Source organism: Ursus arctos, unplaced genomic scaffold (genome assembly GCF_023065955.2).
Source record: "Ursus arctos isolate Adak ecotype North America unplaced genomic scaffold, UrsArc2.0 scaffold_33, whole genome shotgun sequence".
Taxonomy (NCBI): Eukaryota; Metazoa; Chordata; class Mammalia; order Carnivora; family Ursidae; genus Ursus; species Ursus arctos.
In genome coordinates, this window is record NW_026623019.1 from 7,546,788 (window position 1) to 7,571,802 (window position 25,015).

Genomic DNA, 25,015 nt, shown 5'->3' on the forward strand with positions numbered 1-25,015 from the left:
CCGGGCACAACTAGTCGAGAAGGATTCGAGAGTCACGCACTCGAATAGCTATTTCACCAACAGTTGTCTAGTAGCAACCTTCCTAAGTCAGGTCAGACGAAGGATTGCAGGCTTTTGGGCTTTGGAGCTGAAATGTAGGTTACCAGCTAGGGGGAGAACTAGTGGTTACAGGGCTGCATGAATTATTGAAGCGATAAATACAAAGAATGTGGCTGTTAGTTGGGTTTCACAGTGCGTAGTACTGGGCCCAGTACCTCCAGGAACTAGTCCACTAGTTGGTGCAATTTCTGTTGTGTGGATACCTTTTGTCTCACTGTAAGTCACAGGAGTTGCAGTACCTGAATTATAAAGACCAAGAACCTGGTTGACGCCAAGGTTCCAGGGCGGCTAGCTGTTCCATCCAGACAAACCACTCGGAAGGTTATTTTTAACCTCACGGGAAATAGATAAGTCACTGCTGAGCTAAGTTGCGTGGTCAAAGCTGAAAGGAAGTCTTCGTGCAAAACCAGAGACACGAGACTTGGGACAGGAGAGTCCGCATTCAGAATCGGACAATTAAAAAAAGATGCATAGCCACACTTAGCCCTCTCAGCATCGTCCTGGAAATTACCAGAAATGTTCTCGAGAACAGAGAGTATCAGACATACTAGTCTTCTTGTCAGACTGTCTTGCAATTACTTTCTCAGTAAACTGAGCTAGTCCCTGCAGGAACTCCGTATTAAGCTAATAGAAACCTCACAATAGGAGCTCCTTGCTCACAACATGAGAGTTTAATTTGCCACTCAATCAAAAGCTAAGAACGGAAGACAAAAATCAAGTTGGGTTTAAGTGTGAGTTTAAGATGGTGTCGCCCACGGGGGCCCTAAGGTTTCCTGTAACCATGGCCTCTCTCTCTCTCTCTGGAGGAACACATTAAGACTTTGTTTAATTATCTGCAAGTTGGCTAGCTTGGTGCTGTTGTGGGACGAACCGGGACACATCCGGATAGTCCCGTTCACGCTGTGGTCACTTACAGACTCACCCACTGCTGAAATGAGTGAGAAGTCAGTTGCGAAGTCATGACACAGCAACCCGGCACACAGTGGTAGCAGATATGTTCTCAAATCTACTCCAAGAATCGGTTAAAGCAGAATTCTTAACATCCAGGCTAGTTTTTCGTCTAGTGTCTTACTCTGTTGCCTGTTAGGTCCCGCTTGTGGTTGAAAAGTCAAAAGCCTTACTGTGGCACTCCCGGCCGTTCTCTTCCAGACTGTACCCATTGGGACAGGAACAGGTGTATTTTGGGGAATGATCATTAATTTGTGGCGCCGGCAGACACAGGTATTCACAGCCTCCGTTCGGCATGTCTTCTTCGCACCAGTTTTTACCTATCCAGAGATAAAAGTCCTTTACAAGAGGTGTCCTGGTGCCTGCTATACATAAAGCCCCGTTCTAGATGCTGGAGACATGAGTCCTTGTTCCCAGGGAGATTACACTTGTCTCGACCTTCAAGTTCAACCAGTACAAGAAGAAATACAAGGGTATAGGCAGCATGCGCCAAGGATGTCACAGATCCCAAGAAAGTTCATGAAAGCAGCGTAAGGATTATGCCTGGAACAGGTGGGTGGTGAGGGAGCAGGTGGGGACAGGAGGCACCCACTACGGGCCCAAAGCTTAGAGTGAAGACTCAGGGGAAGGAGATGAGCATGTCCTCCTTGGTCTTTGCTTTAGCCTTGCTCCCCCAAAGGGGAAAGAACCCAGCTAGAGGGAGGTCAAAGCGTTTCCTGTGGACAGAACCAGTCAAGTAGTCCAAGCAGGAGCTGGTGTGGCCAGACGTGTTTGAGGATCTACATAGAAGATGTGTCATGATGGGGAGGTAGGAAGTTGGTGGCATAAAAGCTACTTTGGAGGATAGTGCATGAGTCTTAGTATAAGGGAATGAAGACCACGAGGTATGGAAAAGCCTGGAATAAGACTGAATGCTGAGGGTGGGAAGGGAAGGGAAGAGCTGAAGTTCTGAAAGCCCTTTCACTAGGAAGTCAGAAATGAAAACAAAACAACACCACGTGTGACGTGTTTGAAGTAGGGGACTGGAGGGGAAAGTTCCATTTTAGAGCAAGTTGGGTTGTTGGAAGAGCTACTGATGGCCAAGCTGGTACTACCCCACGCTGCTGTCCCTCCCGGGGCCTTACAGATGGAGGGCTGTGCCTGTCCCCGTTACCTGACGGCTGGACGAGTTCGTGGTAGATAATGATGTCTTGGGCATCATTCAAGTTGTTGACCAGAGTAGCCAGCTCTGACCCAGTGAATTTATTGGCACCGTAGACTGCTTCATTTTCCCCATCTATCCAGTAGACGCGATCCTAAAACAGAACCCCCAAATTAGCAGCGACACCTAGGATTAACACAAGTCCATATCTGAGGTCATCGCTATTTCTGGCAATTGAATGGTGCACGTTTACTGAACCCTGGTCTGGGAGGTTAGACGTTACGCTGTTGGAGATGCAAGTTCAGGCTTCTTGGAGTGCTATAGGAAATGAGCATCGAATCTGTCCCATGTCTGAAGTGAAAGCGGTTTCTTGGGTCATGCTGCTCTGCCGATCCCTCCCGCCCCGTACCTGTTCTGTCCTTTCTCCCCTGGGGCGCCGTAGCAACTCAGAGGTACACACTTAGAGGTGACGCGCCCATCTCACCTCAAATATGGTCAGCGCAAGAGGGTGAGCTAGGAACTCCAGAGACTTGAGGACAATCCTGCGATCTTGGCCATTCAGGTCTACACTGGACAGCATGTGCAACTTGGAGTCAAGCCAGTAGAGACGACTCTTGATGAGGTCTGGGGAGGAAAAGAATTGTCAGTGCATGAGACGCCATCACCGCCCTGGCTTCCACTGAAAATATCCAGGAAATCCAATATTCTATTCTCATGGCTCCTTCTCCAGCACAGGTTCCTAAGGGGGTCCCACAAACCCTGTGAGGCAGCATGTGGGGTCTGTACCCACACTCATTCTGGGAGATTCAAGGAGTACCTAAGAGTCTCAAAGGTGCTGGCTTAAGAAATGGTACTCACTTTATGGAAGTGTTCAGAGAGGCAAGTATGTTTTTCTTCCCTGATGGATGAGAGTTAAGGGCCAAATGCACTGAATTTATGTCCCATATTAGGCCCAAATGGACAGAAAAGCTAGTGATGATAGAGCATCTAATTTGTTAAGGCCCCACCATTCGATCTGTATTGCTCAGCTACATTCATCCAGAATTCCTGCTATTGCAGGGCCCATGGGAGCGGTCTGGTCTAGTCCAGAATAAACCATGGAGGGAAGGGAAAGCTGTGGAGACGGCTGGATTGGTGGCCAAGGAAGGAAGGACAGACATACCGAGTGTAATTCCGTTAGGCCATTGGATGTCCACTGTCACCAGGGGCCGCCTATCAAATCCATTCATTCCTGCTTTTTCTATTTTAGCTGGTTCTCCCCAGTCTGACCAGTACACAAAGCTGGGAAGAATTAAATAAGAAGCCTCAGTGGTTTAGAAGGAATAAACTTGTAGTCTGAGATACACATTTGAAGAATGACTAGAAAACTCTAGAGCCCAACAATAATAGGTTAATGGTCTAAATTATGTTCCGGATAAACAAAAGTTAACACTAAGAACCTACCAGCTCATTATGAACTATATTAATCTATTTAAGTGTGATAATTATATTTCAACCCCAAGTCACAGGTTATATATTTCCTTCACAAAAGCCCAATTCTTTCAGAGAACTGAAGGGTGAGTATATGTTAAGCTTTATTGGAGGGGCTTGGCGGACTGCTCTCGCGACGATTCACGGGAGTCAGGTGTCCTTACTAGAGCCTTAGTCAACTTCCTAAGCTGCTTTTCTATATTATTTAGCACCCATTTAGGGCGACCTCTTGGTGAAATGTTGCTAGAGATCCATTTATTTCAACTGGACTTTCAGACAAGTTGGATATTTAGATGGAAGCCTTGAGATAATATGGTTACCAAAATCCTCACGACTCGTGCTAGGACTTAGGCTGGGTCATCCAGAGCTAACCTGACAAAGTATTCAGACAACAATTAAAAGTCACTTGCGGAGAAGCTGGGTGGCCATAAGGGTTCAGATACAGCTTTTGTGTGTGTGTCAAGTCAAGCATGTTTCCTTACTATCAGTCCGAGCGCCCATCCTGCCAGGGAGGGCCTGGAAGAGAGTGGACTTACTGGACCGCTGACACCTTGGACTGGGTAGTTCTTTGGTGTGGGGAGTTGTAAGTCTTGGGATTTCTGTACAGTTTCAGCCAGGCTGCTCCTGGCATACACAGATAGCATCCAAAAGGCTAGAAAAAACAGACTACAAACCCAGACAGGGGGTCCACAGCTATGGAGGCAGGCTCCCGCAAGCCAGAGTTGAACAGGAACTTCCTCTTGGTTCCATCAAGGGTAGCTACTGAAATAGTCTTAGAAGCCACATCAGTCCAGTAGATGGTCTTGTACACCCAATCAACAGCAATGGCTGCAGGATTATAGACATTGTCGATCATTTTAACATGTCTACCAACCTTGTCATCAATTGAGGCACTGAAACAGAATAGGTCACAAGAAGTTTAAGAGTTTGACACCATCAGAGCCTGGAGAATGGGCTTTCTGCTTACAAAATGGTCAACAACTCTGTTCAGAAGAAGCTCGAGTAACACCATGGCTCACCACTCTCATCGTTTAACTATGCCTCTTACTGATACTACACAGTAGTGTCCATTATTTAGTTGCTGGAATGTGCTCGACAAGCAAGACTGACACATTTCTAAGTGAGGCTGTTTGTGGCAAGAGCCGCCGTCTGAGTTTCTCGAGTTCCCTTTAAGAAAAAGCTGCCGCTACCGTTTCCATTGGTAGCCGCTACGAAAAGTTGTCAATTAACTGGAAAGAAAGGGGTGACAGGAGGAGAAACTAAGATGTCCTTTGTTCTAATCCTGTAGCTATAGCCACCTTTGACTTCATATGCCAATTGTCAGTCTCTCGTGAGGGACTGATAGTAACTTAAGAGCTGAAGAATCAGTGTCAAGATTTAAGAGTCCCAGCTAATTAGATGCTTGAGTGGAGCTAGAAATTCCTCCAAACCTTCCCAAAGACGCTACGCAGAGAACTGAAGTTACCTAAAGATGGCCTTCTGACTGAGATCAGCCCAGAACAGCTTCTGAGCAGCAATGTCCGCATCAAGAGCCACGGTATTTCTTAGCTGTTCAACGAGTTGGATATATTCCTTCCTCTCCAAGCCAATCTTCCGGATGTCTCTTCGATTCGTGAAGATCAAACTTGGCTCTTTGCCTGAAAGACAGGAGTCAGGTTTATTTAGTTTCGCTGTAAGAAGGCAAGGTCCTTCTAAGTCACCTCCTTTCAGAGGAGGAGCACTTAAACAGTAAAGGCACCGCCAAACACCTGAGGAGGGGGCTTGCTGCAGTCCGTGCCCCCGGGAACTGTAAGCACTTCCTAGTTCATGAAGGCAGTCCTGGGGTCACAGCACTCAACAGTAGGGTGGCTCAGCAGCCTGGAACAGTTTCCGAGCAGCTGTTGACTAAGTTACTTACTGGGACTGCATTCAAGTTTTGGAAGCAGGAAGTAAGCGAACCTGGTAGGTATTCATGGTATCCTATGCAAAAGGAACTGACCAAGGCAGGTGTCCAGGGAAACGATCTTACGTTTAACCTGTGATACTGTCCTGAGAGTTGAGTAACACTGATCTCAAGAACAGACAGTCCCGGACTTAGGATTTTTCAACTTTACGATGGTACAAGAGCAGTTTGCGTTCAGTAGAAACCACACTTCGAATTCGGAGTTGGGATCTTTCCCCAGGCCAGTGATAGGGGCTACCATCTTGTCTTGTGATGTTCTTTCTCGATGCTGGGCAGCAGCCTCGAGCCGCAGCTCCTGGTCAGCCCCGTGATGACGAGGGTGTGAACAGCCGATGAGCTGACACCGGTCCGTACCCATACGACCATTCTGCTTTTCACTTTCAGTAGGGTACTCGATGCATTACATGTGACATTCAGTACTTTATGGGCTTTGTGTTAGATGATGTCCAACTATAAGCTGACGTAAGAGTTCTGAGCACATTTAAGGCAGGCTTGGCTGAGCCATGATATTTGGTAGGTTAGGTATATTAAATGCATTTTCGACTTGAGATGTTTTCAACTTAAAATGGGTTTATTGGATTGCGACCCTATCAGAAGTCGGGGAAGAGCTGTACTACCTTGATTCCATAATTTAGTTGACTCTTGGGGTCACTGGCTGCACCCTTGGTAAGGCCTTACTCCTAAAGGTACCAGAGCAACACCAGTCCAAGTCCATTTACCTACTGCCTTGCACACGCCAGTGGCAAGATCCATCTGATAGCCCCGACTACATTCACACTTGTAACCGCCTTTTAAGTTGATACAAATTTGGCTGCAGATTCCCGGATTTTGGCATTCGTCAATATCTAGGAGGGAAATTAGGATTAGTCTTCTGTGCCTAGATGACCTATAGCAAGATACTGTCCTTTCTCATCTCCCCGCCCCCCTCCCCCGAGGCTGAAGCTCCCTCCCGTACTCACCTCCACAGATTTTCTTATCTATCAGTTCAAACCCAGCTGCGCAGTCACATTCGTAGCCTATAACTAGGTCTTTGCAGATGTGAGAACAGCCACCATTATTAACCAAGCATTCGTTTACATCTGAAATAAAAAGGGACCAGAGTTATCCCATACCTTATCCCAGACTGATATTTGCCCCAATTAACATTTAAACTCTGGGCTTTTTGCAATAACTTATCTAGTTAGTCTGGCCAAACCCACGACTTTCCTAAAGTCTAATAATTTGTCTTCAAGATACGCATCTTGGAGGGTTTGGGGGAAGTTAAGTAAACCCAATCTCCTTGGCAGGTTACCGGCTGGCTAAGTAGTACTGAGTCAAGTGTCTCCATTGCTGATCAGTTCTCTTTAACGAGGTAAAGCTATGAACTAGTTTCACTGCTTCAATTTTTAAGGCATAAAAATGCCACTCTGAAGCCCAGCAACCGAAGACGGTTCCTTAAAAAAGTGCTGTAAGCGGGCACTGGGCAGGGTGCACAGGGCATCAGCTAGGGGCCATGTCATGAACCTTCCCCACTCTGTGCTCAGGCAACCCCTCCACTTACGACATTCTTTCAGGGGCTCGTCACTCCAGTCCCTGCAGTCCTGCTCCTGGTTACATACTTTACCGATATCTATGCACTCCCCACTTCTGCACTTGAACTTGCCAGGGCCCAAGCACTGATTGACTATAAAGAAAAACACAAAAGCGAGAGTCCATTGGTGGGGCTGCTCCCAGCAGTCCTCTGACTCACCCCCAGGAGGAGCCCCTCACCGTTTTTGCAGTTGACTTCATCAGAGCCGTCCACACAGTCCCGGATACCGTTGCACTGCCTGCTGCCGTGAATGCAGCTGCCGTCCTCACACTCAAACTGGTCAGGGCGGCAGGTTCTTGAAGCTGTAGGGGAGGCGGGAAGGACAGGGGAGGGTCAGCCAAGCCATCCAGGCGGACGCGCCGAGCAGGCCGGACTGATAAAGAAGGCTACTTACGACAGTTGACCTCGTCGCTGCCGTCTTTGCAGTCGGGGTCTCCGTCGCAGCGCCACTTCTTGTGGATGCACTCCCCGGAGCCGCACTGGGTCTCGCTGGCCGGGCACTTGGTGTGCATCACGGGCTGGCGGCCGCACTGCTCCAGGGACTCGTCCGACTGGTCGGAGCAGTCGGCGTCGTCGTCGCACACCCAGCTGAGGGGGATGCAGGACGAGGTGCTGCACTGGAACTCGTGCGCGCCGCACGTCGGGGGCGCGCAGTCCAGCTCGTCGCTGCCGTCGCTGCAGTCGTCCTGGCCGTTGCAGACGAAATTCCTGGAGATGCAGCGGCCGCTGGAGCAGGTGAACTCGTCGGGGCTGCACGTGATGTTACCTGCGGGGAGAGAGCAGGCGTCGCTGAGAGCATGCGGGGCGCGTCCTGCCTTCCAGACTTTCGTCCTACGACGCAGTGAGCGGGATCTCAGATCACGGACCCTAGCTTTCCAAGCTTCACTTAAAAGCTAACGTGGAATTCTATCAAATCCAGGTTCCTGGAATACTAGCAAGCAGTCTCAATATGGACAAGATGCAGGGACACTTGAATAAGAACGGAAAGAAAGAACCAAGAGAACAGCTGAAGACTAGAAGTTAATTTGAGATGAGGCCCACAACAGATTCCTAAAGGGAGCTTAAACCTGACCGGGGGATTTCATTTGGAGTGGCAAAGACTGAGCTATCTTGAACTGGACAGACAGCTAATCAGTTTGGATCACCAGCCGAGACTACCATGAATCAGGTATACAGGCAAACATACAAGCATTATGACACTGTTAACACAAATCAGCCATCATGTTATGCTACTATACATGTTCCTTCTCTGTTGGTCCTTCAAATGTGGATCAGGACTAACAGGCCTTAAATATTTTCAAGTGTTAGAAAGTCACTGCTAGGGCTAGAATCGACCACAATCTTAGCTGTCCGATACGCTAATAATGATAAACCAGGCCGACTAGCCAGTTTGTACTTGGACTCAAATTCCTGCCGAATGAATCAAGGTCACAATTTGGTGGTAATTAGGGTAGAGACCACGACTCTCTTGGGAAGCAAAGTCTAGATTTAGGAGGGAAACACTTGGCAGCTCTGGGGCTTACCAGTACATATAGCTCAATTCTAAGATTGAACACCGAAACTCATTGGACTAGGTGCAGTGGTATTGACCTCAGAAGTCGACTTCTCCACGCAAGAGTGGCGTTTGGACTGCAAGCACGCTCAGCTCACTAGTACTCTGCTGCGTCAGGAGGCCCGTGCCTGTCAGCCTTGGGAGCTGTCGCTCTTGGGGCCCTATAAAAGGGCGGTAGCTTGAAAGAGTGCTCACAGCAATGTTTGTTCAACCCAGATATTTCCCAGGGCCTCGCCTGGAACGCGCAGCACTTTATTACGCATTTTCCAGAAACAGAAACATGAAAGCGTAGGAAACAGAGCTCGTTTTTACGGGCAGGAACTGTGAGAAGAGACAAAAGTACCATCAGTCGGGTAGGGTTTTCTTTGGGTATGTGCTGGCAAGATGATAGCTAACGCTTCTGTGCCCGGTTAACCTCTGGAAAGGTTCAAAGAGAGTCTAGTTCGGAGGCTAACTCAGGTTGCTCGTATGCTACTCAAGTAATTTATTCCAAGCAGCAGACCCACTTGAGACCTAGAGGTGAGCTTGCCAGTGTCCCTAGTCCCCTCCTGGTTGTGCTGAGCCCAAGTGGGGCCGGCCCGTGCACCCCGGTCCTAACAGACACAGACGCCCACACCCTTGTGGCTTCATGGAGCTATTTCTGGACGGCAGTGCCCTGAATGACTTACCTTCCCACTTCTATCTGCCTAGGACAGACCCCAAAGCAAGCAGTGGTCAGTCACCGTGGGGACTTACGCCAGCGTATTAGGGCAGTAATGAAGGCCAAGTAGCTGAGCGGAGAGTGAGGTCACCGAAAAGCGAGTCAGCGGAGCTGCATCTTCACGCTCCGGGGCGCTTCTCCCCCTGCCCACCCTTCTTTGAGCGAAAAGGGTCTTGGGGATAAGCCACTCCACACTGATCTTCTTACCACAGTTTTCTTCATCTTCGCCACTGTCACAATCATTTTCACCATCACACCTCCAGGACACTGGGATACACTGAGTGGAACGGGCGCCACAGCTGATCTCATTTATGCGGCATGTTCTCATATCTGTTGACGATATACAGTCTCAAAAGAGCCTCCCCCACGCGGCCGGGCCGTGCTGCTCCTGAGCTGCCTGCAAGGGCTCACACCTGTCACTCGGTGGCCTGGCGGAGGGCTGGCATTCGACTTACTAGTTGAAGCCTGGGGAGATGGTTCGCCAGCTCCACTGCTCAGAAGCCACGCCAGCCGGTGTCGCCCGGCAGGACACCGGAGAGCCTTGACCGTGTTACTCCTTCAAGGTTCCGTGGCGTGCTCCGCTCTGGCTTCTGTTTTACTTGGCACACTTAGGCTTATTGGCTGGCCTGCTCCTTGACCTTTTATTTTTATTTTTTTGTTGTTATCTGTCAGATACCACATAAGGTCACCTAGTTCCCACTTCATTAAAGGCTGGATGACCTAACACCTGGGAAGTCTTCTCCTGACTAGATTCCTTTATAGGTTTCTTTGCGACCTACGTGAGCTTTGCCAAAACGGGGACCCCTCCTGATTCTTGACCTCACTGGGTCACCCTCCACTAAAACACGGGGCCGTGTCTCTGTGCAGCCCTGCTGTCCCTGTGGTGACTGACCTGCCATGACCAATGTTCTTATCGCTCCCCTGATTCCTTGCCTCGAAAACTGAAATTGATACATTTATCTTCCTTTCTGCTTCACTGCGTTTTGTCATCCTTATTCCAGACCTAAACTTGGCTCCTATTAGGTTTACACTTTTCATGTTTCAACAGGTCTCTACCGTTTCGAAATGAACTCCAAGACTTTCTTCACCACGACATTCAAATGATCCTAATTTACCTGTCCCCAGTCCTCCTCCTCTGTGAAGTCACAGACGTTTTCCTGGATATCCGCCCAAGGACACATACATGCATTTGCATACCTATGAAACTTTTCTTATTTAAGAATAAGCTGTAAGCTTTACCCTACTATAACAACCTCAGGTAACAGGTTTGTTAAAAAAATCCTGATGTCACCCTATTTCTAGCCACCCTACCCTTTCAGTAATAAATTTTTTTTTTTTTTTTTTTTAAATAACATAAGCTGTACATCTAAAAGCTTATCCTGGGCCCAAAGAGGGAACCCTCCTATCTCAACTTAGCTTCCAGGACCAGAGTACCATCTGCTCGGAGTCTTGATTACCAAATATTTGAAATCTATGCACCTAGTCAAGGAGTTCCTAATCAAATTGGCTGGCTTCGGTCTTCAATCTTTAATAGTGAAGCTACCCAAGAGAACGTCAGTCTTGTTAGACTTGGGAGAATATTCTTAAATGGACGCTCATCAACTTGTTAATGACTTGACTGACCTTGGAGTCCACTGGCCTACACAGTAAGGTAGGCCAAGGGAAAATATAACCAGGTTTTGGATGAAATAATACTTCGAGCTACGAGACACGAAACAGCCTGGGGAAGGTACAGTCCAAAGCAAGTCACTCACGGCACTGCTCTGGGTTTTCGTCAGAGCCGTCTTCACAGTCAGGATCGCCGTCACACTGCCACCGGTTGGGGACGCACTGGCCATTGTTGCACACAAAGTCAGACTCGGCGCACGTCTTCTTTACTACAAAAGTTTATCGGCAGCGTTAAAATCGTAGGCGCCCGGGAGCTGATATTCCCATTGGGGGCGAAACTGCCTGTTGACACATTTGACTCCAACAATGAAACGGAGTCTTTTAGCACTCAACTGCCAACATCCAGGAGAACACTAGAAAAATCTTTTTTTTTTCCTCCAGAGGAGCAAGGTGCTCATTTGAGAGAGTCGGGGGATATGGAAGTCACAGTAAGACGGGGCTTGCTCCTTACCTTACAACCCAGGGATACCTTATAATTAACTTGTCTGTTTTATGTCGTTGAGTTTTACTTTTTTTATTTTTTTAAAAGATTTTATTTATCTATTTGACAGAGCGCACAAGCAGGGGGAGTGGCAGGCAGAGGGAGAGGGAGAAGCAGGCTCCCCAGCTAGGCAGGGAGCCCAAAGTGGGGCCTGATCCCAGGACCCTGGGATCATGACCTGAGCCAAAGGCAGATCAACGGAGCCACCCAGGTGCCCTGCTGTTGAGTTTTATTAAGTCATAGTTTCCTTCTCTTTGTGCATTTCTTCCATGTCCTTCAAAGGTTTCCTAAGGTTTAAGAGCCAAACGTTCCATCCCATGACTGGATCACAGTACAGCTGTTTCGGGGGCATCTCTTAACAGTGCATGGGTTTTGTGCAGAGTTGGGAGGACAAGCTCCAGGACTGAATATTGTCACTCCTACAGTCTGTTGGGGCAGAGGAACCCAGCCAGTAAGAAATAGAGAAAGTTTAAACCCGCGTATAAAAGAGGTCACATTTAGAATCTAAGAGACGGAGTAACATCAGCTAAAAGTCACAGAAGATATTGTGAAAGCTGCCAATGTCCCAGCTGAGGACTAGAGTGAAAAATCTCCTAAGCAAGGTATCAGTACTGCTACTAATTCCGATGAGGGCAGGCCTTTTCTCCTCTAACTCTGGTGACCATGCAACTTGTTGTCCAAACTGGGACAATCTCAGCAGAAAGGGGACACTGAGAACTATACCAGGAAGATAAGCATGAACCTGGACTTAAGCCGCTTGGGCGGCTTGGGCACCTTACCCACCAAGCAGTCAGAGACAGTAGGAAGGGTCTACCATCAGGTAATTCTAGGCTCCTCCTTCCCAAGCTGTATTCTTCCTTGCTCATGTGCCTTAATTTCCAGTGCACGCTCCTCTTCCCTAACGAATATTCTGTAATGGTAGATCAGCCAAAAGCTGACAATTTGCTAAGAACCTGAAAGGGATTGCTTCAAGTCTGGGGCCTGAGCTAGGGACAACTCGCGGAGTGGAGAGGACACTGAAGTAGAGGGGCCCCCTGGTTTGGCCTTGGACATGGTGCAGCAGGGAAATACAGTGATTACAGTCCATTCCGAGAACTCAAGATGTGGTGAGGAATCCTGATGATCTGAAAGGAATAATTCATCTCCATGAATTGTGTAGCCAAGGAAACAAGAAAGGCCACATTAGCGCTTAGATTCACACCTGTTTCTAAAAATCACTGCAATACTCAAACCCCAGTATTAATGGTTAAACGATATCGAAGGCCCGTGTGCTCCTGAGCGTGTGGGAAGGTGCGAGAGCGTCTGCAGAGTTAGTTTGCTGTAATTCAACCTGTGGTGGTCCTCAGGAAGAGGAAGCAGGGAGTAGTTGTAAAGAGACCATGTGGTTTGAAGACGTATAAAACGTTACAGGCATAGGCAAGACTGGGTATACTACAAAGTGTAAGTGTTGAAACAAAAGATCAATAGGGATAGAAACTTGCTAGAGTTCATCTCCCCCCATTCTGAACCCAGACGGGGAGGGTAAAGAAAGGCTATTTGAATTGGGCCTTAAGAGATGAATAGAAATGTAGGTGTGCCACAGGGGAAGAGATCTCCCAGTTACCAGCTCAGAGGGTCTAAGTTACTCATTAATCTGGTCAGCCTCGCAGTTGTAAAAGACTGAGTTACTGGGGCTGATGGAAACACATGGCTTGTGGATTCTAAGCTGCAGTTGACGAAAAATGCTGGTTGACGTGCTTCAAAGAAACAGCCCTGCTGAAACTGCAGACCAGTTCGATATCAAGACGTTGGACCGGAAAAATACTAAGTGGCCTTATGAGTTTAAAGCAACTGTGCAGCTTTTTCCCTTCCAGGGCGGAACATCTCAAAATAAACACACACAGCTCCCCTGAGCCGTGTTCCCACTTTCCTTCTCTACCTTCATACCCAGGAGGCAGAGACCAATGCCGGCCAAGAATGTGTTTAATTTTTCCCACCTCGTGTGATTTTGAGTACATACATCTACTCCCTCAACTCTTCCAAACCCTCCTGCTGTGTGTCTAGAAGTTATTTATGCGGAGGCGATTTTAGGAAGAGCCGGCGGTGACCCCTAAGATGGCTCAGGTTAGCTGCTACTAAGTCCGTCAGATGGTCAAGGAAGGCTTCTGAAACACGGAAAGAATAATTACTTTCTAGGAAAGAACAATGGGTTTTGCCACTGTTTACTTCAGAATCGAGGAAGAATTGCTACTCATACCTAGAGAAGAAGAGAAGAGTTGCCAAGAGCAAGTCCTTCCAGTAAGAGATTTCGTGAGGGAATCCTATGACCTCGGTAACCTAGAGGGGGCATGAACTCATTGTCTTGTAGGGTAGATTAAAATCCCAGTGTTAGAATGTAAATGGTGGCAAAGTGGTGCCAGGAGGAGTATTCTTGGTCCTGAGACTGTAGAAGGGACTTCTTGGGTTTCCACACGGGCTGCTAATCCACAGACTGGTGTGAGGCAGCCATGATACTGCTGGGCACGCGCAAGGATAAGAGCGGGTGCCATGATGCTTCTGCTATGCCGTGTTTGTAATGACGCGTGAGGAAGCCGGTAAGGGCATAACAAGAGGGCAATTGAGGCTATCTACATTTAGCTTCTACTTTTCTTCCCTATTTCTTGTTTGTAGAGTGGACATCTTTATATAACATCCTTTAAAAGGCAAATGACAATGCTGTCACCGACATCCATACACAATCTTGTTTCAGGATTTTTACAACACAGAACAACGGGATCAAACAATAAACTTCAGCATATATTCAAGGTGACCTAAATGCCCCTTGACGTGTAGTTCTCAGCTGTTCTGGCTCAACATGAGGCATTTCTCACGATGATCTTTTGATGGACACTGAACAGTGGGTATGACGTTATATCCCCATTCTTTCGGGGAAAGATTGTCTTCCGCCCTGCTCAACACTTTAGAACTGGCATCTATTGTAGGCAGAGAATTTTTAAAAATCCTCATCTAATCTGTGATCTGCACTGGCCTGTAGTCTCTATGTCAGGAGTTGATTAACCTGCTGAAACCTTAAGGGATTTCTTACTATTCCTGACTCCCTTTCTTTTTCGGGGGATCAGAGCATGACTTCCTTTCTTTTTCGGGGGACCAGAGCAATTCTGCTCTAAGCAAGCTTCTGTCTGTCTCTACTTCTGGTCCTCCTGTCCCCTCTCCTAGCTTCCTATACCAAATGTTTGCCTGACCTACGACAAACCAGGTCCTGTCACTTGAAAGGACCCGCTCTTCATCTTCAACATTCCACACTCAGGCTGATAGCCCCGTGTCAAACATTCAACCAGATTCCTCTAGACCAGGATGTACAGACTCTTGGGACCCTGGTTCAAAGCAATTCTTATGAGCGGATTCTATTTTCAGAATCCCGATACATTTGAGAAACTAAGCTAAAAGCATCACATTCAGTGACGTGCATGCATCCTCCTGAGGTGGCCGGGGACACTGTCGGGCTCCTTACTCACCACAGTTCTTTTCGTCACTGCCGTCAGCGCAGTCTTCGTCCCCGTCGCATTTCCACAGCAACGTAATACAGCGGCCGTTTGTGCACTGGAATTGGGAGGGTTCACATTTGGCTTTTCTTCCTAAAATCAGGAGGGAGCACTTAGCTAAGCTGGGATACGAGCGTGGGAAGTTAGAGAAGCAAGTTACCCAAAACCCGTGGATACGGTCCCTCCTGGAGGGACAGCTGCAGACTCGGCAAGCCAGAACATTCTAGGGGCCAGGGCTGGGTGGGCACTGGGGCAGTGACGGACAGTAATTGAGTTCTTCGCTGGGCAAACGCCATCTGGAGAAGACTAGATTTCCCAGCATCTCTTGTAGGGAGGTATAGCCATGGATGGGGCTAAGGTCTGGCTAAGGGACTATAAATACAAATGGTAAATAGAATTTCTGGGAAATATCCTCAAAGGGACAGGAACACATTTTCCCTTCCTTTATTCCTTTCTGGCTCCTGAAAATTGGGCATGGTGGCTGGAATAGGGATCTTGGGCCAGTGGAGCCAGATCGAGATAGAAGGAACATAGATTGCCCAGAGGCCACTGGGAGTTGGGTCAGACTCACCTGCCCCTGGACTCATTTCCCTCATTTGTTTAACTCACTTGTGTAGCTGTAATTACACAGCCAAATCCTAATCCCTTAATGGCATTTCTTGGCCACATTCTGTAAGGTTATTCATGGATGATGCCCCCATCACAATAAACTAAGGGAGGTTTAGAAGGGGTAGCGAGGAGGGGGCAGAATAGAGGTTTACTGCACGCCTCCCCGTCTTAGAATTTGAGGCCTAATGAAAAAAAGACATGCTTACGAAACACCTCAAAGATAAAAATCAGTGTACAGTTGAGAGATAAGGGAAGATCACTCTTAGCGATGGGAGAAGGACAAAGTGAGGGAGAGCCACAGGCCTGGGTTCTCCTCCCCTGACTCTCCGTGTTCCTATGCTCGACGTACAGCTGTTTAATTCACATGGTGCTATGAACTAATCCTTGTAAGCAGAGCACTTAGTTTCATTTTTTTGTCTTTGCCTGGCATGGGACAGCTAACGTTAAGGTCTTTCCTATCACGAGCACGAGTGTCCTTCTAGAAGATGTGATTTCTTTGAGCTACAAGGCAAGGGTCTGGTTGCTTAATAGAAGTAGACTGCAAATTTTCAGGACAACCAGGGTGTCTTATAGAGCTTCTGCAGATTCCTTAGGGAGGCCTTCCAGGCAGAAAGCTTTCCGACTTCCTGCCACCTTTCAGCATCTGCAGCTGTGGCCTGCTGGGTCAAGAACAGATACTCTAGTGACAAGCACAGGCTGGAACTCTTGTGCTGGGTACACAGTACTCCTGCTGGCCTTCCTACTATCAGCTACCCCTACTCTCCGGGGGCAGCCTCTGCTTTGCGGCTAATTCCCAGGAAGATTAGAATTTGGTCCCGGTCAGGTTTACCATATGGGTGGGGTGATGTTCTTAGGCACTCAATGTCTTCCGAAACGGTGTGTACCACCCTGCTCCCAAGAGTCTGGTTAAGCTGGGACCCAGATACAAAGCAGTAGATTTGGTGGCATTTCCTACCTCTATTTCACACCATTCGTTCATTCCACAAGTATCTTACTGGGCGTAAGATACGAGGGATTGAGAAGGGTTGAGGTTGTTGGTGGGAAATGTCAGTGGCTGTTTCTTTATACTGTTCAACCAAACAGGAGGAGCGGCTGCCTCCCCCACCCATCACTGTAGTCCCAAGAGCTGCTCAGTGTTCTCAGTGCTGGGGCAATCTGCTCCACGGGCCCCTGGCTTTAGTTCTGTATCCCCACGGCCTTTGAGGGCCATGGGAGTGGTAAGAAACCACTTGGAGTAGTTCATTTGAAAAGCAGCATGTGAACAATTTGTCGTCAGACAGCATCGATAGAAATCTCGTTGGAAAGAACCGTTGAGCTGCAGTTAGGATACGATGGGGGCTCTGAATTATTTTTACACGTTTTAGGTACCAAAGGTTGTTCAGTGAAAAAGAGAAAATTCAGACCCTGATCCCTATACCGTCAAAAAGGTAGGCATATAATCAGACTGGGCCGGGGACTAAAAGCAAGTGTCAGATGATGGTTTTCCACTTCAGGGTTAGGTACTGAAGATCTTAAAAATGACTTTTGAAGCTACGGATTTCCTAGACGCTCAAGCCGGCCTGGGATCGAATACAGGCACGCAGGTAAAATAAGGCCGGCGTTCAGTTCACCAGCACCTCCGAGAGGGTCTTTGAATGTAGTTGCAGCAAATGAACGATCAGCAGTGATAAATGATATTAAAATCCCAGTAGTACTGCTTCCAGACTCGATCCTGAGCAGACTCAGGATACAGAAAAGCATTTTCTTAGTGTTTCTTCCAATACCTTAAGAGAAAAAGGAGTTCAAGTTCTACTTTTTCTTATCTATTTCCACTTTTGCCCAATTGTCCTAAAGCTTCTGCCCGATTATCCTAAAGCTGTGTTTTACCAGGATACACACAGGACTGTGCATTATCACGGGGAATGCTGGGGGTTAGAAGGGGAGAAAGCCACTGAATGTTGCTGCTGCTTTACAAGGGGCGGGGTGGGGTGGGCTGGTGGGGGCTAAGGCTGGCTGGCTGCTTTCTCAAGGAACTTCTCTTTAAAGAGTGGAGAGAAAATAAGCCTTATGGCCGTGCGTCAGTTTCCTGTTAGCTAAGCACTCTGTTGTGAGAGCTTGCTCCTGGGCACAAAGCGCCCCTGGTTCTGTTGACTTCCCCGCCCTGCAGAGTGGCCAGAGCGCCGGTGCTGACTCTGGCGCTGGGACCTCAGCCAGACTGCAACGCTGGGGGTCTTCAGTCCAAGGTTCACAAAGATTCTCCCTCACCCCTCTGGTGCTCAGCTGGGAGTGCCGCTGTACAGGGCTCCAGGAGAACCGAAAGCACCAAGCAAGTTAAGAAGCTTTTGCTTTCCACAGCTTTGGGGGATTACAGGACTGTGGACCCATAGTCTATTTTCATCCATGACAATTAAGTCTCAAGTTCAGCATTCTGCTTTCATAAAGTGAATAGGTTGAGCTTGAAATCATCTCCTCCCGAGGTGCTTTTATTGATTTCTACTTTTTTTACCCCCAAGATTTACCTATTTTAGAGAGGGGGGGGGCAGAGGAAGACAGCGTTCTAAGCAGACTCTGCACTGAGCGTGGAGCCCGACACGGGGCTCATGTCATGACCCTGAGATCGTGACCTGAGCTGAAACCAAGAGTGGGACACTCAACCGACTGTACCACCCAGGTGCCTGCCCCCCGCCCCAAGGTGCTTTTAATTCTTAGACTAAGCTAAGGACCATCAATGACTCAAAAAATGACCCCAGAAGTAGAAGTTCTAGGCAGCCTGTATCCCCAGATCTGTCTGCTCAGAAAGGTGAACAGTGGGGCAAGTGTGGTTTTTAGCAGGTTCCTCTAAGCCACAGGGCTTCATAGGCATGCCTCAGTGCCAAAAGGGGTTACAGTTGGGGGGGGGGGGAAAGGCCATGATGGTGGGGAACCTTGGGTGTTTTGCCTGTTTCAACCAGGAAGGCTTTCTTTTTCGATACTGGAGTTTTGTGTAAGGATCTGAAAAGGGTTCTTTCTTTTGCTTTAAGAAATCCAACTGTTGGCCTTGATCTGGGTTTTCTTTCAGCTCTAATACTTAGAACGAATATTCCGGCCCCTCTGGGCCAGGGGGTTGGAAGTCATTTGCACCTAGTCACATAGGTACCTCCTCACAGCTGTTTGCCTTTGTAATGAATGAAGGCCCCGAAGTGTCAAAGGCTAACTTGCTAATTCTGTCACTAGCACAGGTGGAATCAGGCCCTGCAAACTGACGTCAAAGCGCCTTGTCCCAGGAGCCTTGCTTACCTAAGGAGTGAGTGTTGCTACCCAGCCATGTTGGCAGGTCACTGGCTCCAAGAAACTCAGGGGTTTAAATGCATATACAAGTCAGCCTGCTGCTGACTGTCCCTGCAAGGGTTAACAGGGGAGAACAATATGTAAGCTTCCGTGGAGAACTGCATATTTACCTTCCAGTAAATTCCAAGCCATCCACATAGGCTATGCATTTCCCTACAGGGCTCTGAGCTGCCCAGAGTATGGGGAGGTTTCTGGGTATCAGGCTCAGACCTGAACTTGAACTTGCACAGAAAGGCTCCGGCTGCCACTCCGCTGGGACCGGCAGGCCCGAGGAGTCCGACGGCTCTCCCTCTCCTTGTTGCTGGAGCGCACGGGTGTTACCTACAGGAATTTCTTCAGTCCACTTGGTTTGCCACTTCTGGGGCCGCCAAGGGCATTTATTTTTAGTCACACTCACTTCTGCTTCTTTAATGCCAATCTTTCTATTCATAGGCCAAAACTCATTTTAGGACAAGCAGACTTGCAAGTCAGCAAAGTGGTTTTCTCTCCGGAGAGGAGGTTAGTGAGTGAGAGGGAAGAAGGAGGACAGCCTGAGCTGTCGGGCACAAAGGTTGTGCTCTGCCCCTCACGTCAGCCTCTGAGCGCTCGGAAGAACCAACTAGTAGCTATTAAACATTTCGGTTAATCCTTCTGATTCACTGAAATGAGTGAATCTTACAGTTCCCTTGTCAGTTTTTTCACTGACGTCCTGTGGAGATGATCTTAAGAATCACGGATAAGTAAGTTCTTAGAATTGTTGGCCAAACACGGCTCTAGGACTTCAGTCTTTTAATTCACCCAAATTCTAAATCCTATGCTCTGAGCACTACTGCTCCCCTTTTTCTGTGTCAGGAAAGAGGAGCATAGACCAGGGAAGCACAGCACTTGTCCAAGCTCAGGCTGCGCAGAACGAGAATTGGAACCTGGGCGGTCTGGCTCCAGATACCGCGCGGCCGAGCATGCGCATAGTCTTGAGCACCTAATTCCGGACTTCCGCTAGAATATTCTGTTGCTTTTAGTAACTTGGGTAAGACAGCCAGCCTGTTAACATCAATCCAGAATGACACTATCCTAACACAGTCTTATTATGGAAAGACAGCCCACCCTGCCCCATTTTCATAAAAAAAAAAAAAAAAAAAAAAAAGCCTCTAGAGTATCCTCAGCAAGGTTTTTCCTAGGATTACAGGGCTTGGCTTTGTCTGGAGCACACTGGTCAAGTCAGAGCATTTTGGGAAGCTACTAGTTTCTGTGGGTGGCAGACTGCTAGGTCCGTGGCGCTCCCGTTCTCACCCGCACCCGAGGCCCCACAGGGCTGGTTAGAACCTGTGCTGGGCCCCTCCTCCCAGAATGTCAGAATCAGCAGGGGCGCGGTGGGGCCCAGGCTTGCCTTTCCGAGTTCCCACATGGTCCTGACCGCTGCTCGTCTCTGACCATACTTTGAAAGCACTGCCTGAAGTTTAGGAGGCTAGGATTCTACCCACAGTGGAAGCGATGAGGTCATTTTCAGGGTCGGAATATAAAGTCCGGGCCGCCGGAAGCCTGCACCCCCATTGCTGGATGGGCATGGGTGGGAAATGCCCCGCTTACAGCAGACAACTATGGTGACAACGTGAGGCAAAGCCCCTGTACCCATTTGGTAGATGAAATGTATCTGGGCGCCTTAACAGGCATGCACGGTTAGTAGGTTCTTCTAAAATCTGTCTTCTCGTCGCCAGAAGCCCCTATCCTTGAGGGGCTCCATCCCTTCCTCTAAACCCTTGGTGCCATAGAGAGCCTGAGTTCTCATGTTGCCACCAAGCCCTGGCCCTGTCCAGGCTCTCTTCCCTCACTTGATCTAAATTCGTCTCCTGTTTCCTCTGCCTTCAGGCTGCCACATTCTCCATCCGAACCAAGATGGTGATTCATGCAACCGAAAACGGCCTGAAGGGCCAAGGATGGGATCACTCCTAGGCTTCTCACTGGCCCTAAGGCTGAGTCTAGTTCCCACCTACTTCCCCCAACTTTTCCCTATTGGTTCCCACCAGCCATCTGCTCAGAGTACACGCAGGCACCCACCCACTTCCCCAGGCCTGTGCCCTCACTCTTGCTTGGTCTTGGTTTGCTCCTGTCACTCCTGTGTACTTCTCAGCTGGAGTGGGCACAGGTGTCTCCCCTTGAAGGAGGCCCTCCATTCCTTTCTTGACCTGCCGGGTGTGGTCTGGCTGCTTCCTGCTGGTCACACAGCAGCCATGTCCAGAGATGCTTGCCCTAGCAGCCTGTTTCCATCTCTATAAGTGGAGATCCCCCTAAGACAGGGCCTAGAATTTATCTTGGTAACTTGGGACCAGGTTCCTGACGTCTCAAGAGTCTCTGGGCACTCGTGAGTATTCCTGGATGAATCAACTAATTTACTAAACTAATAAAGCTAGTTTGACCTATAGACTTTTTCCAAAGCATTCTTTCCAGCTTTTCTGGACTCGGAATGTGTGACCAGCTGTTTGACCAGCTAGAATACTTTGGAAGACTCCACGTGATAAAGTCCACTGTTCCCTGTGCCCGTGGGGGACTTGCACATTCTCCTTGTGCCGCTTGATCATTTAAAAACAGTGTGCTTTCCCATACTTATCTGTCGGAGGGAGTGTGTCAGTGTGGGTCTGCCGGCCCCATTTTCCTGTGAGGACCGAGCTTCCGGTACGCAGGGAACAGGAGCAGCAGCTAACTGTAGACTTAGAAATTTGATGTGTGGGACCTGGATTTCACGTGGGACATGCTTTCGTGCTCTTTGGGAAGTTGGCCGCAACCCATCGCTGCTCAAATCCGATCACTTTTGTAAGGTCATCCGCGGAGAGAGAGTAGCATCTGGCTTTGTCACATCAGAGTCTACAGTTGGGAAACATCGTATTGTGCAACAGAGGTAGCAGGTGGGAGCTCCAGCAACCCTCAACTGCTGTCTGCGTCTTTTATGATTAAGGCGTAAATGTTGGATCCGCTCACTCTCCGAGCGTCTATGCCAGGCTATCTTTGCAGCACTGATTTCCTGATTTGACTCCCCCTCTAGACCGCATGCCATGAAAGAAAGGACCAGCTCCCTGGTTACTGTGTCTACCCCCACCCCCAATGCCTGGTGGTGCCAAATGGCACATGGTAGGTGCTCAATAGACGGATGTCAGGTGGTTTGAAGCAGAAGTATGAGGAATATCGGCATCAATCTACCACCTACTTCCTGAACCTACAGATCGGTTAATAACGCAGATCCTGGGAAGGCTTCTTAGGAAAATGAAAGATTAGACACAGTCTATAAAATAGGAACCCTACTAACTCATAGTGTTTGGGGGGAAAGGAATTAAGTTATAACATGGGAAGTAATTTGCAAATGTATTTAGGGAAGTATTAGGTTATAACATATAAACACGTGAAGTCATTTGCAAATGTTGTCTATCACTAAGGTGTTATCATTTCTCTTGCTTGGCAAATTGCAAGCCCCACCCCACCCCCACCCCCCAAAACCACGTCTATAACCATAAAGGCTCCTAGCCAGTACGGCCAACCCAGAAGACCCAAGCTGGTGGCAAGACCAACCACTCCGGCCAGCGGTCCCATCTTAAAGTTTCTGCCTCCAAAGTTACCTCGTAAAGGCAAGAGCGTGCACACCCTTGCCCCACTCCACCCACCAACGAGCATTTCTAAAATACAAAATAGTCAAAGGCTCTGCAAGCAAATGTTAAGCCCCCCCCCCTTTGCATAATCTCTGTCCCTAATCTCATGGCACCCAGGAGGCACGCTCCCCGAATTACCAGCAGGCCCAAGCTTTCCTAGGACACATCACCTGAGGGAAAAAGTATGCCAACTTTACTGTATTGCCTGCCATCTGATTTAGTTCCTGCAGCATGGCTAGTGTGTTTAACTAGTTGGCATTAACCACGCTTAGAGTTTTTATTGCTAAGCCAACAGAACAGCTTAGATAAGAGACACCAATTCAGACTGAAAAATACAGTGAAATCACTGAGCAAGATTCTGCTCAAGCTAAGTCACACTCAGCCTGAAAGCTAAAAAGCCACCAGTCTTCAAATTTGCTAGCGAAAAATTCTCTACCTGGGCACAAAAATTTGTCCCTGGACCACTTGTGCTCAGCAGGTGCATCTCGTCCATCACCTCTGCAGAGGGTACTTTTGGACCCTTTGTCTTGGAAGTAGTCTCCGTGCTGTGCCCTAAGAACTCTCTTGAGATGAACTTCCAGTAGAAGGGAACACACTAAGCAATTCTGAGTCTATCGACTAACCATCTGGAGCACGGCCCACCCTGAGCGGCTCTCCTAAGCCAGGTACATTTATCAAAAACATCACTGCAGACCTTATCATAGCCCTTGGAGGCATCTGATTTCTCATAGGCTAGTATGGGAAGGTGGCTTTCCAAAGAACAGTCAGTATCCAAAGTAAATTTAATTATGACTTCAAGTCAAATAGGTAACTGCCTATCCTTGATCATTCTTCCTTCTACCAAAAAGGTCAGCTTCCTTCACATTCTGTAAGGAATAGAAAACAGTCTAGATAAGTAACATGAGTTACCTGTATGTCTATGCTGTGCTCTGAGTCTTTCGGCCTTTGGATCAAAACCCAAAGCCATGTGTCTGGGAGCTACCTGTTCCCTTGATTATGGCCATGTTCTACTCTGGGAGTTCTTGTGAAGTCTTACCAGTTTGACACTTCTGGAATCGAAGGGGCTTGTAGCTACTTTTCATTGCTTCTAAAACGGTAGTAAAACTGCTCAAGTGAAATCAAATTTGTGGTTATTCAATTTTATGAAAGGCAGAAACACTTAAATCAGGACTTCCCTTCTTTGAAGCATGGAGACTGCCATAGTTAACCTTGTTCGCAATGCTTAGTGCTTCACTATGCAGTTGATCGTGGTGAAGTCTTAGTATTGGGCTGCACTACTGAACCTGGCCTTTATACCACGTGAGGAATCGGGACACAAGCAGTAAAAACAGAGAATCAAAACAACACAGGATGCACATTCAAGCTAAATGTCACATGAAGGGAGCAACAGGCCAATTCACAGAAGGCAGGTGCTCAGACTTCAGGAAGCTGTCACTTGCCTGGTCATCCTCTTTTAAAGATTCCAGGCTCACACGCTCGTTCTTTGGCCTGAACGAGGATTAGTATCACTGTCACACTTTTCCTTGGTGCTACGGGATGGATGTCATGTGTATTTTCTCCTCTCCCTCCGGGTCTCTCAGTACTGCTAGCTTCACCAGCCTCCTCCCACAGTCAGAGAAGTTTCTGACTCCTCTTTTGTGAGTTGCTGCTGCCCATCTCTGAATAGCCCTCCTAAAACCTTGGTTCTTCTAGGCTCTGGCTTTAAATATGTGGTACCCCACGTCCTCATCTTGACTACCTAGGCTGGAGGGAAATGTCCTAGAATTCCCAGGGATTTGCCATCAGATATACTCCACTGCTGAGTTTCAACTTCCTTGGTAGCCTGGTTGAAGTTTCAGGTCTGGATCTTAGAACATGCCTGCCCTGTCCTAGAGTATTTTAGACCAAGTACCATGAGCGTGTTTTGGGGGGAGGGGCTGGGAAGAAGGGATGTATACAACACCAGGACAAGAAAGTCAACCCACATACCCTGGCGCTTTGAACTTCAGAGAGGAGTCAGTCTGGGCTGGCTTAAGATCCGTGTCTCCTCAGCCAACCCCAGATTCTGTCCCGTTGAAAAATGATGTGCTGCCCTTCCTTTGAAGAATTTAAGTCTTGCATGGGCTTCTGTTTTTCACTCCTCACGGCATGTCACATATTTCACACATGACATAGAGGAGCAAAAGGGACCCTCTCCTACCTAATACTAGGCCCAACAGATGGCTTCAACTAACTCATTTCAACAGTTCAAGGGCATTCCCAGCATTCTATAAGATGAGGTTAACCTCCAAGGGAAAGTTATTACATGTTAAATCAAAAGAATACGAAGAGAACATGCAGCAAAAATGAATCTTTCTACCACCTCTGGGAAGGTTATCCATAGTTTCTGGTATACCTTAGTCTTTTGAAATGTTA

The 25,015-nt window shown here is 48.1% G+C and overlaps 2 protein-coding genes across 8 annotated transcripts in view; one reads left to right on the forward strand and one right to left on the reverse strand.

The window, feature by feature from the left end:
* LOC123002131 (uncharacterized) overlaps positions 1–25,015 on the forward strand; it is a 197,864-nt gene that overhangs the window by 50,737 nt on the left and 122,112 nt on the right. The gene's annotated exons all lie outside the window — the stretch shown is intronic.
* Positions 1–25,015, reverse strand: part of VLDLR (very low density lipoprotein receptor) — a 30,229-nt gene that overhangs the window by 2,770 nt on the left and 2,444 nt on the right. For 2 of the 6 annotated variants that reach the window (XM_026519289.4, XM_057305668.1), the window contains 15 exons: positions 15,066–15,185; positions 11,177–11,299; positions 9,630–9,752; positions 7,565–7,936; positions 7,350–7,472; positions 7,141–7,263; positions 6,560–6,679; positions 6,320–6,445; positions 5,124–5,295; positions 4,333–4,551; positions 3,351–3,469; positions 2,673–2,812; positions 2,201–2,342; positions 1,221–1,367; positions 255–338 (listed from right to left, as the gene is read on the reverse strand). In XM_026519289.4, coding sequence (XP_026375074.1) covers positions 255–338; positions 1,221–1,367; positions 2,201–2,342; positions 2,673–2,812; positions 3,351–3,469; positions 4,333–4,551; positions 5,124–5,295; positions 6,320–6,445; positions 6,560–6,679; positions 7,141–7,263; positions 7,350–7,472; positions 7,565–7,936; positions 9,630–9,752; positions 11,177–11,299; positions 15,066–15,185 — 2,253 coding nt within the window. The remainder of the gene's footprint in view (positions 1–254; positions 339–1,220; positions 1,368–2,200; positions 2,343–2,672; positions 2,813–3,350; positions 3,470–4,332; positions 4,552–5,123; positions 5,296–6,319; positions 6,446–6,559; positions 6,680–7,140; positions 7,264–7,349; positions 7,473–7,564; positions 7,937–9,629; positions 9,753–11,176; positions 11,300–15,065; positions 15,186–25,015) is intronic. The other 4 variants (XM_026519286.4, XM_057305670.1, XM_044391231.3 and 1 more) reach the window with 3 other exon arrangements.